The 19,982-nt window shown below is 40.6% G+C and overlaps 1 protein-coding gene across 6 annotated transcripts in view; it reads right to left on the reverse strand.

Annotated features, from left to right (window-relative positions):
• CSNK1G3 (casein kinase 1 gamma 3) overlaps nucleotides 1-19,982 on the reverse strand; it is a 151,809-nt gene that overhangs the window by 94,190 nt on the left and 37,637 nt on the right. For all 6 annotated transcript variants that reach the window (XM_006167465.3, XM_027767863.1, XM_027767864.1 and 3 more), the window contains one exon: nucleotides 7,791-8,215. In XM_006167465.3, the coding sequence (XP_006167527.1) occupies nucleotides 7,791-7,968 (178 nt within the window). In that variant the 5' untranslated portion in view covers nucleotides 7,969-8,215. Of the gene's footprint in view, nucleotides 1-7,790; nucleotides 8,216-19,982 lie in introns of those variants that run through there.

The following is a 19,982-nucleotide window of genomic DNA, read 5'->3' on the forward strand; positions in this document are numbered from 1 at the left end:
TGTAATTTCTAAATTTCGAATATTTTCTCAATTAGGATATATTACACTGTAATGAGTAAAATGTAACAGTGATAGGGTTTCTTGTTTACTGTGAGAGTGACTGGCCCGATCACACAGACCAGGCACTCATCGACGTTCACACATGTCATTTTCCAGAACGATACTCCTAACTTCCCTTCCCATGGCAGCTGACGAATCACAGTCAAACTTCGGGCCAAACCTCAGCCTCAGAGGACTGTCACCGCTGCACAGCAGTGTTTACTCATACAAACAGTATAATACTTTTTTGAATTGGTCCTTAATGTACAAAAATGAGTAAAAACAAAAAGAAAATAAACACAAGCCTTCATACTGACGCTAAGTAGCACAGATCGCATGAGCGCGAATTGGTTGGCACAAAGTTGGAACTCAACCCAAGTACCGAAAGTGAACTTCGTTAAGCTCTAGGCAAGTTACTCGTTCAATCTGAACAAAACCAGAGCACATGTCATATTCTCAGTCAATTAGTTTGGCGTTTAGTGTGCCTTCATGGGCCTTTCCCTATCCGAGGGTAGCGTGCATGGAAAAGCGTTTTCGGTCAATGCGTTGTGCGTGAACATCAGGATTTCCTCTGGTAAATAGTGAAGAACTTAATGATACTCACAAGGGGGAACATGATGTTGAAGATCTGCTATCTAACAAAGGAACAATTCTGGTTTTGAGTTGAAAGACGGAATTTGTATTTACTCAAGACATTATCATCTTTTCATAAGTACTTCGTATATGATGTTTATTCACAAGTACGCAGGGAAGAAAATTCGCAGGACAAGAAGTTAGATTAAATACAGGTCCCACAGACCCAAAATAAACCAATCTTGCTAAAAGCACTCCTTTTGTCGGTGTTTATATGCCCCAATATCTACTTTTTTGATTGTAGCAGGAAACACTAAATCTTAAAGATCATCTTTCTGTAGAACATTAGAAACTTTGCTTGGGGCCGGCAGGTGGCATGGTGGCTAAGCGTGCTGGGCTCCCACATAGCCGACTGTGATTCGAATCCCAGACCTGGCGGCTTGCTTTCTCTCTCTCTCTTCCCCCCCACCCCCGGCCAAATTAAAAATAAATAAAGTTAAATAAAATAATTCTAAAAAAAAAAAAAAAGAAATTTTGCTGAACCTTGGGTGTCATGATTATAAACCTGCATAAACAGTGGTACAAAGACATGTGTGTCACCCATCATAGTCACAGCTGCAGCCTCACAGAGTTGGTTTTCAATCAGTACCTGTCACACATGTGAAAATACAAAGGGTGTGCAGTGTGTGTGTGCATGGTGTGAAGGAGGGAGGGAGTGTGTACGAGGGGGGGGTCCTGTCAAAGGAAGGCTCCAAGTAACAGGTGCCAGGCCAGGGAAGTGATGTTTTCATTTGATCTCAAGAGCTATTCCAGCAAAGCTGTGTGCCACGCTGAATCGGGAGAGACAGCTTGACAAATGTTGTGGTACAGCAGTGCTAGTTACTCTAAAAAATAATAGTAATAATAAAAAAAAGAGTTCTTCTGAAACTACATACGATAGTCCCCTCCTTATTCAGTTTCTCTTTTGATGGTTTCAGTTACTCACGGTGATCCATGGTCCAAAAATATGTTAGTACAGGATGAGATATTCTGAGATCACTCATGTAACTTATCCCAGAATATTGTTACAATTGTTCCATTTTATTACAAGTCACTGATATCAATCTCTTACTGTGCCTAATTTATAAATTAAATTTTATTACAGACAGTATGTATGGGAAAAACTGTGTGTGTGTGTGTGTGTGTGTGTGTGTGTGTGTAGATAGACAGATGGTAGAAAGAAAGAAAGAAAGAGAGAGAGAGAGAGAAAGATTCGGTGCTACTTGTGGCCTTGGGTATGCACTGGGGGTCTTGAAGCACAATCCCTTCAGATCGAAGGAAACTCCTACATGTGTTTACAGCAGGGACTAGCAAAAGCCACTCTCCCCCCTCTACGGCAACAGAATGCAGAAGTCTGAAAAGGCTGCCCTGCCATCGCATGTTCCCCTCTCTCTGCTTAGCGTGGTCATGTATGTGACTGATTCTGGATATGAGTGAACACGAGGCATGTCACGCCCCACTTCCAGAAATGAATGTGTGCACTCCGGGCCCTGTGCCTACGTCTCACTGCCTGGGAGACGGTCACTACAGCAATCACCTTGCACATGAGCCTGAAGTCACATATTAAGGATGGAGCCTTGGGTGCCATCCCTGGTCTGTCTTAGGAAAGAAAATTAAATTATTTGCTTAATACCCATTAGCTTTTAGGATATTTACTATTATAGCATAACAGCCTATTCCTTGGTTACTACATTTCTGAGATAAGTTTTATAATATGCTTTAGTTAGAAAAGGCAGAAAATCAATAAACAAAAAAGATAAACCCAACAAAATTGCCTATTTATTTGATATATATTATAGGGCCCACAAAATTTTCAACAAAACCATTCTCAAAAGGAATAAAAAAAGGAGAGTTGTGAGCTGTGTAAAAATTATAAACAAAAATAAGGAAACTTGTGTAACTACGTCAGAAGTCACTGTATCAGGGACCAGGAGGGCTGTTGTGGTGACACGGCTGGATCCACAAGAGAGGGGTCTCTGATGTGCATGCCAGGCCTCTCTGGAACTCTCTAATGATCCAGGCCAGGTGAGACAAGTGATTGCAGTTCTAAGAATCTGCTAAGGGGGGCCAGCAGATGGAACAGCAGTTATGTTGCCAGACTCCCACGGCTGACTACAGTTCAAGTCTTGGACCTGGTGGCTTCAAATTCACACTGGGCACGTGTGCATGCATGTGTGTTCCCAAGGAAAGAAGGAGAACGGAGGAGAAGGGATTGTGGTGTGACCATCCCCCGGAGGGTGATTTCTCACTTTCTGTCTCTTTCTGTAGCAAAAATCTCTCCAAAAAAAAAATTAAGAATCTGCTAAGGGTGCCTGAGACTCTGTCTCTCTCTTATGAAGAAATAAACAATTTAAAAGTGACAGTATCTTATTTCAGATATGGTCATTTATAAAGCAATATATAATGTCTATAGTTTATGTTCTTTGCTTTGATGGTGAGTCAGGAGTCAGGTGCAGCCAAAAGAGGACACGAGAAACTCAGAAAGGCAGAGTTTATTATATTTGCAAGGACAAGAGGGAGAGTGGCACTGCATGCCACTCAGGGTTACAAGGGGCTACAGATTTTGATCAGGTGTCAGACGACAGGAGCAAAATAAGCAGTGAAAGAAGGACCATGAATAACTCCAGTGACCCTGGAGCTACAGGGTTGGTTTCCAGTTGCTGGGCACTGGCCCTAAGATGACTGAGGCAGGAGGAAAATGCTTGCTGGGTGTGTGGTCCAGATAGAGGAGATAGGACTACAGATTTCACACGCAAACTAATCAAGACATGCTCCCAACTGAACCCTTTGCTATCTCTAAGAACTGGCTCACCCCAGGAAAGGCAGTCTACCTGCCAGAAAAGTTTTTTTAAATGTCGTAAACATCATGAAATACAGAAAAATAAACAAATAAATATAATTCTACATGCAGCTATATTTGTTCTCATTTAATGCCTATCAAAAACATTCTCAGAGGTTTTAGTTGATTGGCTAATCTAGAAATACACCTACCGATACAGATTGTAAGCCTTATCACAAACGCTAAAGATAAAGCCACAAATACATCATGTCACCCTTTATTCTAAAATAATTATTTAATTTTATTATTATTGCTAGTATTATTTTAATTTGCTACAGGGCACATGTGCCTACCAGAAAGAGACAGAGAGCAAGAAAGGGAAAGTGAGAAAGTAAGCTGCCAGGTCTGGGACATGAACCACAGTCAACCATGTAGGACTGCAGAGCCCTAACCACAATGCCACCTGCTGGCCCCATCAAGTCATCCTTTAAAAATAAAAATAAATAAATAAATAAATAAAAGAACACAGGGCCCATCCTGTAGCTCCAGTTAAGAGATCTAGATTTTTCATGGTTGGTCATGGTTTGAGAAACACTCTGGACCCGTGTGTGCGCCCATCCAAAATCCCGATTGGAAGGAGGAATAAAAGAGAGTGGATTGACCACACTCTACTCTCTCTTTCCTCTCTACTCTCTCTTCTCTTGCCCTGTCATAGTTGCACGCACATGCATGCTCTCTGGCAACTTCAAACGAACAAACAAACGGGGACTGCAGTTGGCATAGTAGTTAAAGTGCTGGATTTCCACATGGCCAAACAGGGTTAGAGTGCTGGACACAGTGACTTGAAAATCATGGTGGATATGTGTGTGTCCTAAACCCCAAGAGGAGAAGGCAGGAGAAGGGACTGTAGGCAACAGGACTGTGACATGGCCACCCGCCCCCTGGAGTGATTTCTCACTTTCCCATCTCTGTCCCTCTGTCTCACCAGCAAGCACACATGCCCTATCACAAAACCTTAAAAGGAAAAGAAATTAAACAATAAACATTTATTTAATGTTTTATGCTTAATCCTCACAATATAATGTAAAACTAGTATTTTAAATACTTATTAAACAATTCTCTGTAAGAGTTGATTCAGTGGTGGGTAGTGCTGTTCTTCGGCTATTTGAACATAGACGAATATGCTGAGTTGTGCATACAACTCTAACTCCTATTTAGTGCCCCCAGAAATCTGAAGTTTTAAGTGCCCCACAATCTGTGGCGTAATATTCTCCCAGCAAACCCCTCCTGCCACCAAAAAAAAACAAAAAAACTGTCCAGTCCAAATGCCAATAACATCTTTGTTGAAAACCACTTCCCTAAGTGACATATGTATCTTAAATTCTTTCCTATCAATATTAACCACAAAAAATTTCAATGGCAGGAAATAAATGTTTAAGATGTGTCTAATAATGTGGTTTTAAGGAGAGTACTTTAAGAATTCAAATCAGCTTTTTATGAACAGAGAAACTACTTGGAGCCTTTACAAAGGCAGAAAGCATGGCCCTTCAGTACTCTTTGAATAAGAAAAAATACGATGATTAAATTGGCTCTATAAGTGTGTCTGTCTCATACACAACTACATATATTGTAAATATTCATAAAACACAGATATAGAGATAGATAACAGATTTAAATAAATAAACGTTAAGTATATATACATATACATTTACACCAACAGACTCGACAGACTGACAGTCAGGCAGACAGACAGATGTACTAAGTCATATTACCCCTATTCCTGTTTACTCAGACCACAAAAGAAAGGATCTTTTACTGCTTTTTCAGTATACATCATATATATTTTCAGTATAGGGAAACTTCAAATTGTTCATAAGAAAACATAGAATTAAATACAAGTTTATCTGGGGCAAAGAAAGTCTGAAATCCATGCACAGTTTTGGCATAATACATTTTCCGTGACCTTTTTGAAGATCCCACTTACACAGTTTCTCATACTGCTCTGGTTGGAGGGTCCACTAGATTTGTTCTGTGGGTAAACACATGCACACACATAAATACACACAGTCACATGGCACTTACTGTGCTCATGCGTATGTGCTGAGGAGGAGGCAATAAGCCGCTCTGTCCTTGTGCAAACAGAGAGCACGTGCACAAATCTACTAATAGACTATCTAGCCTGCTACGCTCCTCGGCTCTGTGGTAGAGTCTACTCGCTCTTTATGCCACCGCTTTTGTCTACACAGGTCATGGCTGACGACACGCACAAGCACACACGCACATGCATCTAGCCGCATAATCTGTGTGTATGTATAAATAAAGGTATAGTTTTTTTTTTTTCAATTTTTTTTTTTGAGAGATTTTCACTGTAGGGCGCGTGCGCTCGCCAGACAGACAGAGAGAGACATTAGAGACAGAAAGCGAGAAATCACCCCCCAGGGGGGATGGTCACGCCGCAATCCCTTCTCCTCCATTCTCCTCTCGGGATCTTGGGCACGCACACACACGCGCCCGGCTTGAGTTTTAAGCTACCGGGTCTGGGACACGAACCACGGTCGACTACGTGGGAGTCGAGCGACATAGCCATTACGCTAACTGCTGGTTCCCACAGTATAGTTATTTTGAAGTAAATTCTATGAAACAAATTCTGAATAAAATGGCCGCAGTACAGGTAGGGATAGTACTTTCTTTTTACATTACCTTCTAAATTTTAATCCTCACAGTGACCTAGGAAGTAGAATATTCCCAATTATAAAGTTGAGGAATTTGAGGTCCTGAGTGATTCCACCTGTGGGTTCCGTGTTGGCAAGGGAGCACTTTTCTATTTTTTTTCCAGTGGTTAATCGGGCCTGGTACGTAACACACACAGTGGTTAATCGGGCCTGGTACGTAACACACACACCTAAGTACTGGATGGATGCTGCCCAAAGTTACACAGCAAGCAAATAATCTGGTATCTCGAACTCCAGTGTCAGAAACGGCTCAAGAATTTCAAACTCTCTAACACAATATCCTTCAAAAGGTAAAATATAAAGCATCCACGCTTTCAAATGTGGAAGTCCCTCCTAAGGGCAAAAGGGTCTCCTGGCCACATCATGTTACGGCTATGTACAAAGTATGTCAATGTTTTTTATTGGCTTGCTTCATTCAGAAATTCTATGTGTAATACATTAACTACCTAAAACTATTAAGATGAAGCAGGCACTACAAACGAGGGTGTTTTACAAGATGAAAAGCAGTAGGTGTTAAGTAAATAAACATATAATTTTATTTATTTCTAGTGCAGGGTTAGCATGAGATCTAAGAGAAACTGTGAAGAAGAAATTTTCCTTTTTTACTTCTACAGTTCCAGTCTTGGTGGTCCACGGGCCAGAGCCTTCAAAGCACCTCAATACTGATTCCTCCACAGCACGCTACCCTTCCTGTCTCTCTTCAATGGGGACGGTCACGGCTCTACTGCACTAGGAGTTCAAAGACCTAGATTTTGATCCTGAGTCTACTTAAATTGCTGTGTGACATCTGGCAAGTAACTTTCCCTCACAAAGTTCCAATTGTCTTAAATGTAGAGACAGGAGGTTTTATTAGACCAATGTTCCCCAAACTGGCCTGATAATAACACTCAAGAGTCCCCTGATAAGAATATAGGTTCCTGATCCCCATTTGGGCGGGGGTGGGAGCATATTAGGAGGAGAAGGAAGAAAAAATTAAATTATAATAACGTAAGCTTACATAATTTTATATAGTTTCAATATATTACCTAGACTTGGGACCAGCAGTTGGTGTAATGGCTATCACTGGACTCCCATGTAGTCGACCGCGGTTCGAGTCCCGGACCCAGTGGCTTAAACTCACGCCAGACACGTGTGCATGCATGCCCAAGATCCCAAGAGGAGAATGGAGGAGAAGGGATTGTAGCGTGGCCATCACCCTGGGGGGCGATTTCTCACTTTCTGTCTCTCTGTCTGTCTCTGTCTTTCTGGCATGTGCACGTGCCCTATAGCAAAAAACTCTCCAAAAAAAAAAGATATATATATACATATATATATTTATTTAAGCTCTGAAAATGACCACTTATTAAATGTTTCCAAATCTACAAAAGTAGCCTAAATATCATTCCTAGATTCACTTTCTTATTTTCTCATATTATGGATGGTTAATCTAAAGAAAGTAGATAATCTTATATTAGGACATTCCTTGCAATAGAAAATACAAATACATAAGAAATGTTCAACATCTGTAGTCTCTAAAATTACAACAATGAAACAACTAAACAGTTAAATAAATAAGTCATTTCCACTAAATGTATTTTACATTTTTTTAAATGCTTCTAAAATAATGGAATAAACAAAATGAGTCTTACCTAATCGTAATTCTCCAAAATTGCCACACCCGATTTTTTTCCCAACTCTGAAGTTAGGTCCAACCATTAAAACTCCAGACGATGAAGACCCAGTTCCTCGAGTGTTGTGTCCCGATCGACCACTAGGCCGAGCCATTCTATCATCAGATTTGTCCTTGTCTTTCTTTTTATTATCCATATCAAGTTTGCGGTACTCCACTTTGAATTCTTTAATCAAGACAAGCACACAGAAATAAGGTACTGTGGAAACAGGTACATCACTAGGTCACTGTGCCAACTGGGTAATGTCAACATTCAAACTGCAGTAGGTAGTCAGGAAGTTGAAGCGTGTTCATCCCATTCGTAAAAGTTTTCTCTGTTGTCTTTTCAGCAAGACATGTCTTCAAAATGATCTTTCAATGATGTGAGCTGATTTCGATAGAGAACTAGAATATTAAAAAAAGAAATAAGTCAACTAAGAGATTTAAAACTATGTAGAAGAAATTAACATAACAATAGTTTAGGTAGTGAAGTATTGCGATTTGTCCCTGCCCACTGAAATCAAACCTCACTGAACTCTCAAACTAATCATTACTTTTATTTCTACACTTTAATACCAAAAAAGATCACCAAAACAAACAAATCAAGTATTTACTTATTAATAAAATTTGAAAGGAATCATTGTTATTGCTCCATAAACCAATAAACATTCATTGACCTAGACTTTGCAACTTAAAATCATCTCAAGTAGAAAAAATTCAAATAAGTCATTATAAAATCTTCCATTTAAAAGCAGAAAAAGGCAATACATTTTGAAAATTCATAAAATATATTAATAAAAATATCTTCTTCATGTTCATATACCTAATAATTTTCAATCTTTTCAAATATGCAAACTCACTTAATGTTCATTCATTCAAATGTTCACTCATATATAGATGTGAATGGAACACAGAACTGGTAACACAAAGCATATTCTTACTAGCCCCCACGAAAAACAATTCTTCTATAACATTTACACTGAATTTTTTTTTAAATATAAGTTCATAAGGCTAAGAAAGGTTGACAAACACCAACATTACAAGGTGGAAAAGTTGGATTACAAATTTCCTAATATACAGATGAAAATACTAAAGCTCAAAAAATTTTCAAGGCTCGGGCCAGCAGGTGACATGGTGGATAAAGGTGCTGGACTCCCACATGGCAGACCACGGTTCAAGTCCCAGGTGGCTTGCTTTCTCACTTTCCCTCTCTCTCTGTCTCTGTTCATTGTGAAAAACAATAATAATAATAAACAAAGTTAAATAAAAAATAATACTTTAAAAAATTTTTTTCAAGGCTTTTAGAAAAGCACACCCTATTCATCTCCTTTAAGAATTTTAGCCATCATGGGACCAGCAGTTAGCATAATGGCTATGTCGCTGGACTCCCATGTAGTCGACCGCAGTTCGAGTCCCGGACCCAGTGGCTTAAACTCACGCCGGGTGCGTGAGCGGGCATGCCCAGGATCCCGAGAGAATGGAGGAGAAGGGATTGCAGCGTGGCCATCCCCCCTGGGGGGTGATTTCTCGCTTTCTTTCTGTCTGTCTGCCTGTCTGGCGAGCGCGCGCCCTATAGCAAAAACCTCTCAAAAAAAAAAAAGAATTTTAGCCATCAAACCTCAATTCTGTGGTAAAGCAACCTTACATATCTCCCTACTTTTGTCTGAACAATTTAAGTGGGTCTTATTTTCTGCCATTAAGTAAGCTCTGACTTCAGAACACAGTCACTAATGAAGAAACTAGGACCAATATCAAGGACTTATTCCTATTTCTGCTTGATTATATAATGTAACCATAGTAAGGGTTCACACAAGCAGTATTTTCTTACTAGACTCCCAAATGTGCATTTAGTCCTCACATCTGATCTATTTATAGTTTCTTGTTTTATTTTACATACTCTTTTTTTAAAAAAGAATTATTTTATTTTATTTATTCATTCATTTATTTTTTAACTTGACCAGAGGGAGACAGAGAGAGAGAGAGAGAGAGAGAGAAAGTGAGAAAGCAAGCCACCAGGTCCAGGACTTGAACCGTGGTCAGCCATGTGGGAGTGTCCAGCATCTTAACCACCACACCATCTGCTGGCCCTATTTTACATACTCTTTAACTTGCAGTTGAAACTGTGTACCTGTTCACTGGATGTAAAACTGAATGGGACCTCTGCTTCTGATCATAATCAAATAACTAGACGTTACCCTCATGCCATAAACAACTATACAACGGGACAACACATTTGAAGCACCTGTTTTCAGGCATCAGCTAATAGCCAGTGAAGACTGTGATCCCTAAGAAAGAACACACGAGATGAGTTCTGCCTTCACCAGAGCTCTCTGGTCTGGATAACGTGCTGACCACAGGACAAGGTGATGAGATTCAGGCAGCACAGAGTGATCACAGGTCTGGGCGTTCAAGTGAATGGCGCCAAAAGGAAGGTAATTTTAGAGGGGTACAAGGGTGGCAGGGCTATATTTGTGTACAAGAACATTCTCGAACATCTAGCTGACAATGACTACCTCAGGATTAAGTGGAAAAGGGGGTGTGGAGGTAGACAGTAGCATAGCAGGAAAATGCAAAGCTACGGGAGACTGATACACATGGGAAGTTTCCAGATTTCTGAAGATTTCCCTGAGTACACCGGGCTGCCATGTGCCCATGATCTGGGGTTGGCTCAGGTTGGGTGGGGATGGATCACCACAGCAAAACCCTCGAGTGGTTTAGGCGTGCTGTCTGTCCATCTTTCACTCACTCACTGAATCATAAAATAAACAAACTTGGGACCAGCAGTTAGGGTACTGGCTATGTCACTGGACTCCCATGTAGTCGACCGCAGCTCAAGTCCCGGATCCAGTGGCTTAAACTCACGCCAGGGGCGTGGGAGCCCAAGATTCCAAGAGGAGAATGGAGAAGGGATTGCGGCATGGCCATCCCCCCCGGGGGGTGATTTCTCGCTTTCTGTCTCTCTGTCTCTCCCTGTCTGGCGAGCACATGCGCCCTACAGCAAAAACCTCTCCAAAAAAAAAAGAAATAAACTTAAAAACAAAACAAAAAATATAGAGAACTGGGAGCCTTCAAAGTCCCTATCTAGGGAACCAGCAGTTAGTGTAATGGCTATGTCGCTGGACTCCCACGTAGTCGACCACGGTTCGTGTCCCGGACCCGGTGGCTTAAAACTCATGCCGGGCGCGTGTGCGTGCGTGCCCAAGATCTCGAGAGGAGAATGGAGGAGAAGGGATTGCGGCGTGACCATCCCCCGGGGGGGTGATTTCTCGCTTTCTGTCTCTATGTCTCTCTCTGTCTGTCTGGCGAGCGCACGCGCTGTACAGTGAAAAATCTCTCAAAAAAAAAACGTCCCTATCTAGTCATGGTAGAAGGACATTATTAATATCCCAAACATTCAACGGGAAATATCACAAAGACCGAGACTTAAAAGTGAAAACCACAGCCTAAAGGCTACTCTAGATTGGCCCAACTAAAACCTAAATCAAGCCTAGAAAGGACTAAGAATAACAGACTCAACAATGTTGAATTTACAACATCCACCATGCAACTGAAGATTATCAAGCATGCAAAGAAGCAATAAATGTGACCCATAACCAGGAAACACAGCTGTCGAAGGAAACAAATTCCAAAAAGACCTTGATATTTGAATTAGAAGACTTCAAAATGACTATAAATAGCTGCTAGAGTTCTATTAAACTGAACATATAGAGGAGAAGGCATATTTGAAGAAATAATAGCTGAAAATTTCTAAACTTCATGAAAAACATCAGCCTACAAAAAGATAGTCCACAATCTTCACAAGCGAGAAATAAATACAAAGAGTTTATATTTGTGTTAGGGAAATCACAGTCAAACTACCAAAAACCAAAAATAAAAATAATCTTGAAAACAGACAGAAAACTGCACATGACATATAGGGAGACTAATTTCTTATCAAAATCAACAAAGGTTCCAAAGACAATGGAAGGATATTTTCAAAGCAATGAAAGGAAGGGGGGAAAAAGCACTTTAGTCCCAAAATTCTACATCCAATATTCTTTAAAACAGGTGAAAGAAAGCTATTTTCAGATGACAAAATGCTAAGAGTTAGTCATCAGGGGACCTACACAAGAAACACTTTTAAATAGTCCTTTAAGCCCAAGTAAATCACATGATACCAGACAGAAATGGAGTTTCATAAATGAAGAGTACTAAAACTGGGAAATACAAGAGTATTCCTTTTCCTTACAGATAATTACTGTTTAAAGCATTAATCATTTCTTAATATCATATCATTGTGGAAGTAAATATATACAACAAAAATGAAACAAATAAACTTAAAAGCAAAACAAAAAGTATAGAGATAGTGGTGTCTGCTCTCTAACTGGGAGCCTTCAAAGTTCCTATTCAGTCACGGTAGAAGGACACTATTTTTTTAAAATAATTATTTTATTTAACTTTACTTATTTATTCATTGTTTATTTCAATTTGACCAGAAAAGGAGGACGGGAGGGAAAAAGAGAGAGGGAATGAGAAAGCAAGCTGCCAGGTCCAGGACTTGAACCACAGTCGGCCATGTGGGAATCCAGCACCTTTAACCACCATGCCACCTGCTGGCCCTGGAGGACACTATCAATACCCAAACATTCAATGGGAAATATCGCAAGACCAAGCAGGAGAGGGTGTTTTAGATTTTTTCTTTTCTTTTCTTTTCTTTTTAATGTGGTTTAAAACACATGTGCTCACTGGAGAAAGAAACAGGAAGAAAGTGAGCAGGCATCCCCCTAGTAGGGGCTGGCTAGGCAATAATCCCTTGTTCTCCATTTCTCCTTTCAGAATGTTAGGCACACACACATGTATGTACCTGGCACGTTTTTCAAGAGGCCAAGTCCAGGACACGGACCAGGCAGCCAGCCATTTGGGATCTAGTCACTTTAATCACCATACCACCAGCTGATGTGGGGTTTTCAATGATATACATTATTTTAAGATTTCTTACTGAAAATCACTATGAGTACATTTAAATGCTCTCATTACCAAAATAATGGCAAAAATGTAAGATAATGCATATGATAATTAGCTCTATTTAGCTATTCTACATGTATACTTATTTCAAAAAATCATGTTGTACATGATATTAGAATCTTTGTTCATCAACTAAAAAACAAAGACATAGATGAAAGTTTTTAAAAGATTCTTGTTTCTTTTTTGGAGAGGTTTTTGCTCTAGGTCGTGTGCGCTCACCAGAAAGACAGAGAGAGACAGAGAGACAGAAAGGGAGAAATCACCCTCCAGGGGGGATGGCCACGCCGCAATCCCTTCTCCTCCATTCTCCTCTCGGGATCTTGGGCACGCACGCACACGCGCCCGGCCTGAGTTTTAGGCCACCGGGTCCAGGATGCGAACCGCGGTCTACTATGTGGGAGTCCAGAGACATAGCTTAATACAGTGCTAATGCTATGTAAACCATTGTTACATTGTATTGTAGCTAATATTTTTTTTAGAGGTTTTTGCCCTAGAGCACATGCACTCGTCAGATAGACAGTAAGAGGGAAAGTGAAAAATCAGCTCCCAGTGGGACAGCCATGCCACAATCCCTTCTCCATTCTCCTCTTGGGATCTTGGGCATATACACCCACATGCCCAGCATGATTTTCAAGCCACTGGGTCCAGGACTCAAACCACTGTGGGCCATGTGGGAATCCAGCAATGTAACTATTATGCCGTCTGCTGGTCTCCATTTTTATTATTGTTCTTTCTTGACATATTTTTATTTATATTTAACCATTGCATGTCTTTACAGCTTACAATATGGGTTCTTAAAGCATAAATCCACTGCCTATCAAGTAAGTCAAAGATATTACTGTACACAATAACTTTCCATTCTTGTGTCCAGTAAGTATTTGTTTCTGTTTTTGCTGAGCCTCTCTGTCCCACCCCAACTGTACACCCACTTTTATACAGTCTCTGATATCTATACTTGCTCTCTCTGCTATTATATTTTCCACTCTTTCAGTTTCTGCCATAAAGTGCAGACATTCAGTATATATTGAGCAGGGAGATACAAGTCTTTCATAGTCTGACTTGCTTGGCTTATTAAATCTTCTATATTCATACTCTTTTGTATCAAATATCAGGACTATACACACACATACACACACACACACACACACACACACACACACGTATTTTTTTTAACTTTATTTGTTTGTTTGTTTGTTTGTTTGTTTTAATTTGACGAGAGAGGGACAGAGAGAAAGAAAGTGAGAAAGCAAGTTGCCAGGTCCAGGACTTGAACCATGCTCAGCCATTGGGGGAGTCCAGTGCCCTTAAACCACTATGCCACCTGCCGACCCCAGGATCTCATTTTTTTTATGGCTGCGTAGTGTAGGGAGTGGCTCAAACCTGAGCAAAGGTGGAGACTTTAGACACATGCAGAAAGGCAGTTCTAAGGTCAGTCATTAGCAGGGCAATAAACACCATTAACATGTGAATACTCAAGCTCTTTGTGTTTCAAAAACATCAGAGCAGTATTGGTTTAAAGGAAGTCATGTGTTAATTAGAATTAGCCCAAGAAGATTAGAGAAAACTTACAGAGGATTACATGGTGAAAGGAAAGATGTCTTCACATCTTCCGCTGATTAACATCTGAAAACAACTGGCTTTGCATTCCACTCGACCTTCCCCCATTTTCTACCCTTTTAAAGAATAAACCTGGGTACAATTCAGGGCCCTGACTGTCTCCATCAGAGAAGTCCAGGGCACAGATCCCCAGTTTTCTCTACTTGTGTGTCTTTGTGTGTTTATTTAAACATTTATGCCCTAATAATCCACAGCACCCCCCACTCAGAACATGTGTTTGTTTAGCCATGTGGGGCATAGCAGTGTAGTATTCCATTGTGTAATTGTGGTTTATTTTTATAGTTTTTTTAACCCAATCCTCAATAGGTTGAGCCTCTCCACAATCCAGAAAGAGAATGAAACTCCTTCAATCTAATAAAAGGAATCTACTGGTAAAACACTGATTGGCAAGAACTCACAAATATTTTCCCTAAGATCTTCTATCCAACATTGAACTGAAGAACTTGCCAATGCAACAGGCCAGTAAAAGATGCAAAGGCATGAAAATTGGAGAGGAAAAGGTAAATACATTGTTATTCATAAACCTCGTGGTTGTGTGAGTAGAAAAATCCTAAAAAATCCTTAGGAAAAGGACAAAATCCCTAGAAAAAATGAGTGCATCTTTCAAGCTAGCAAGACTCAAGGTCAATATAGGCCCGGCTACGGAAGCTAGTGCTGGATGCTGCAGCTTGGCAGGCTGAGGTTGGATGAGAAGCCCAGATTTGATTCCAGACTCTAAAAAGCCAGAACCAATGGTGATGTCAGAGGCTTATAGTCCTAGCTGCTCTGGAGGCTGAGGCAGGAAGATCGCCAAACACTGACAGTCTGTCTAAAACACCAAATACTCACAGGCATGCGTATACATACACACGCACTCCACCAAAAATTATATTAAAAACAGAATGTAAAAGGTTAATACAGAATTATCAATTGAGTTTCTATAAACAAGCCACAAACAAGTAAACAATAAAATCAGAGGGGAAAATCAATTTAAAATAGCATTAAAACAAGCAATTTTAACAAAGTATGTGCAAGATCATTTACACTGAAAATATAAAATGTTGCTGAAAGAAATTTAAAAGAAATAAATGGCAAGAAACACAATGTTAATATATTAGAAAACTCACTTTTGTTAAGATGCCTACTCTCCCCATATGAATCTATGCAATCAACAAAAAGCAAACTACGCCAGAAGGCTCTTTACTTAAGCTGACAAGCTGGTCCTAAATTTGATGTGAAAATGCAGAATCCAGAATAAGCCAAACAATCTCAGGGGAAAAAAGTCAGAAAATACACGCTACCTAATTTTGAGACTTACTAGAGAACCACAATAATGAAGCCAATGTGGCAGTCCACAGAAACAAATACATGAATAAAAAGAGTCCAGAAATATGTCCATGCATATAAAATCAATTGATTTTTCACTAAGGCATGTAGTCAATTCAACAGTGACAAGAAAATGTTTCTAGCAAATGATGCTGGAACAGCAGCATACCTATATGAGGGATGAATGAACTTGACTCTTATATCATTCCATGAACAAATGAATGAATGACTGATTTGAAGTGGATCACAGATTTAAACACAAACACCGGAACCACAAAGGAGAATATCTTTGGGATCCTGAGGTAAGCAAAATTTCTTATAAGATACCAAAAGCACTGACCAGCAAAAGAATTTAATAAACAGTTTATCAAAACTAAAAGCCTTGGGACCAACAGATGGCATAATGGTTACATCGCTGGACTCCTACATGGTCAACCGCGGTTCAAGTCCCGGATCCAGAAGCTTGAAACTCAATACCAGGAGCATGTGTATGCATGCCCAAAATTCCAAGAGGAGAACGGAGGAGAAAGAAGGAAAATGTGGCATGGCTATCCTCCCTAGGAGGTGATTATCCATTTTCTTTCTCTCTGTGTATCTATGCAAGCACACACATCCTGTAGCAAAAATTTCTCCAAAAAAATAAAAGTCGTTACTGATCAAAAGATAGCATTAAAAAATAAATAGAGGGGCTGGCAAGTGGCATAGTGGTTAAGGCACTCAACCCCCACATGGCTGGCCATGGTTTGAGTCCTGGACCCGGCGGCTTGCTTTCTCACATTCCCTTTCTCTCGCTGTCTCTCTCTGGTCAAATTTTAAAAAATAAATACATTATTATTTTTAAAAATAGACCACCACAGAATGGAAGCTATTAATTGATAAATGTATGAGCATATATATTCTAATACAACAAACACCAACTTTTTAAAATATGCAAAAGATCTGAACACATATTTTTCACGAAGCACATACACAAATAGCCAACAAGCATATGAAGTAGTGATCAGGATCATTACTTATCTCAGAAATAAAAATTTAAAAATGAAATAACATCTCATACTCATTAAAATAGCCACCATTCAAAAGACTGGCAATATCAAATGTTGGCAAGAATGAAGACAACTGGAACTCCCATAAATTGCTGATAGGAGTATAAAAGGGTATGACTTTAGAAAAAAAATCTGAGAATGTCTTACAAAGTAAAACACGCATCTACCCTATGACCTGTCAATGCCACTTTTAGGTGTCTACCCAAGAAAATGAAACGTGTTTATAGAAAGACTTGTACTATTTACAGCAGCCTGATTAGCAGGCAAGATCTGGAAACAATTTAAATGCTCATTAACAGAACAGCTCAACCAACTGGTAAATTCACAGAATTCTACTCAGTATTAAAAAGGAATGAACTGCCAATACATGCAACAACATGGCAAATCAAATACTATGTTGAGTAAAAGAAGCCAGGCACAGGGACCAGCAGTTAGCGTAATGGCTATGTCGCTGGACTCCCACATAGTCGACCATGGTTCACATCCCGGACCCGGTGGCTCAAAACTCACGCCGGGCGTGGGTGCATGCGTGCCCAAGATCCCAAGAGGAGAATGGAGGAGAAGGGATTGCAGTGTGGCCATCCCCCCTGGGGGGAGATTTCTCGCTTTCTGTCTCTCTGTCTCTCTCTGTCTTTCTGGTGAGTGCACGCGCCCTATAGCAAAAACCTCTCAAAAAAAAAAAAAAAATTGCATCGGGTGTTGACCAGATTTGTTCTTTCCCTGTCATACCCTTCCATGCCGCATAAACCCTACCCTTCCATGCCGCATAAACCCTGGAGGAGCAAGAATCGCATAATAAACGGGGGCAGAAGAGTCAAGAAACAGCCCCTAAAGTTCTTTTCCAGTAGATGTCCAGGGCCGAATATCAAGCCTGAAATTGAGAGGTGGGAAGAAGAAATGAAGCAGCTCAAAACTGCGCCACAAAAAGGAAATAGGTCACTTTAATACCTGAATATGAGTGTACCGTCAGAACTGAACTATTCTTACAAATGTGTATGACGAGAGGGCATTGTCAGATGGCATAACGGTTACATCGCTGGACTTCCCCACAGTCGACCATGGTTTAAGTCCTGGACCCCAGAAGCTTAAAACTCACACCAGGCACGTGTGTGCGCATACCCAAAATCCAAAGAGGAAAACGGAGGAGAAGGGATGGCGTCATGGCCATGCCCCCATGGGGTGATTTCTCGCTTTCTGTCTGTCTGGCTCTGCCTCCATAGTGAGCACACGCACCTTACAGTAAAATAAACACACGCGCACATGCCCCTCAGGAAATCAATGGAAACTGACTAGTGTATCATTCCTGAGTGGGATGGAAGAATAACAAAGTGTGTGTGTGTGTGTGTGTGTGTGTGTGTGTGTGTGTATGACAATACTGGCTGTGAGAAAGTAAATCATTTCCTATTTTACTTCATCCAGTTTAGCACACTCACATAACTGCATATAAACTTATGATCAGTCTTGGTCATTTTGAAGAATACTGTTAACAAATCAAGATTTTAACTGACATCTTTAACATTTAATGAACATTTTCTTATTAAGAGTCCAGATAGAGACTCTTCCTAGCATGACACCTACCCCACACCGTTAGAACTGCCTGCACGTCTGTCTAGACCAGGAGTGTGCAAAGCACGGCCCGCGGGTGCGGGCTAAGTCCAGCCCATTGTCTATTTTTGCACAGACTTCAACCTGAGAATGGTCTTTACATTTTTACATAGTTAGAAAAACGTTTTAAGAATACTACTACGGGGGGAGAGGTGTCTTCCAACACATCTTTACATAGTTGGGAAAACGTTTTAACAATACTACTACGGGGGGAGAGGTGTCTTCCAAACGTTCATGGGAAATGTATGATGAAAAAACTACGCATGGATTTCAAAATATTTTGTACCAAAATAAACTTACATCAATTCCATTTTTTAAACTGCCAGAGGGCATGTGCCCTTGCCAGAGAGAGACAAAAAAAAAAAAAGAGGGAGCGGGGAAGGAAGAAAGCGCTCCTCAGTGGAGTGCACTCACACCTCAGTCCCTTCTCCATTTCTCCACCCTGCGGCGGTTTAGGGCACACGCACTGCTGTGATTCTCAAACCCCCAGGACCAGAATTCGAACCCTGGTCAGCGATGTGGGATCTGACTTCTTTAACCACTAGGTCATAGGGCTGCTTGTAGTTCCATGTTTACACCAATTTTTAGAAGTACTCTCACAAACTGTGATGCGGAAATGATAAGAAATTTAACTTTTCGTGTGAACTGTTTACACATGGTGAGTCGCTTTGGGGCTCCGAGTACAGAGCTGAGTAGTGATGACCCAGGCCATATGTGGTGCTCTGAGCCTTCAGGTGCTGCTCAGAGGACCTTGAACCGCGGGGGTGAGTCAGGCCTCGACCGTGTGAGTCAGTGCCACACAGACCGCGTGCAGTATTTATTGCCTATTACCAACGCATACCCATCATGCAAAAAACATAAGCCAAGGTGAGCTCTATCGATATTTTAAGGCACAGTGGAGTGGGTTATTTATCAAATGAGATGGGCAAGGAGTATGCTCACTACACAACTGCACTAAGCTAAAGAATGCAATATACTGACACATAACCAAATACACTAGTCTCTCAGCGCTGTGTAACAAATCCCTAAAACTTAAAGAGACTTAGAACCACACACGCTGATGAGCTCATAGCTCCTGTCACTCAGAAGCCTCAGTACAGCTTAGCTGAGTCACCTGCTCAGGCTGTATTCGGGATACGGACTGAGCTCATTCTCATCTGGAGGCTCAAGTGGGGAAAACCATCCTCCAAACTCCTTCAGATTATGGGCAGAATTCACACCCTCCCAGTAGATACCTGAGGCCCCCGCTGTGTGCTCCCTGTCAGATGGAGGGAGGCGATCATCAGTTCCACAGAAAGGTCACCGGCAGCGCCCACAAGTGGCCCACAGTTCCTTCCCAACACGCCCACTTACTTCTGTAACGCCCTAAGAATCTCTAGCTCCAGTTTTCTAAGACTGAGTCTTACATAAGGTAACATACATATACTGAGTCTTATATAAGGTAACATACATATACTGAGTCTTATATAAGGTAACGTGTATATATATATATATATACACACACACACACACACACACACACATACACACTGATTCTTCTATAAGGTAACATACATATAGAGTCTTACATAAGGTAACATATATATATATATATA

Source organism: Tupaia chinensis, unplaced genomic scaffold (genome assembly GCF_000334495.1).
Source record: "Tupaia chinensis unplaced genomic scaffold, TupChi_1.0 Scaffold144806_1, whole genome shotgun sequence".
In the NCBI taxonomy this organism is placed as follows: domain Eukaryota; kingdom Metazoa; phylum Chordata; class Mammalia; order Scandentia; family Tupaiidae; genus Tupaia; species Tupaia belangeri.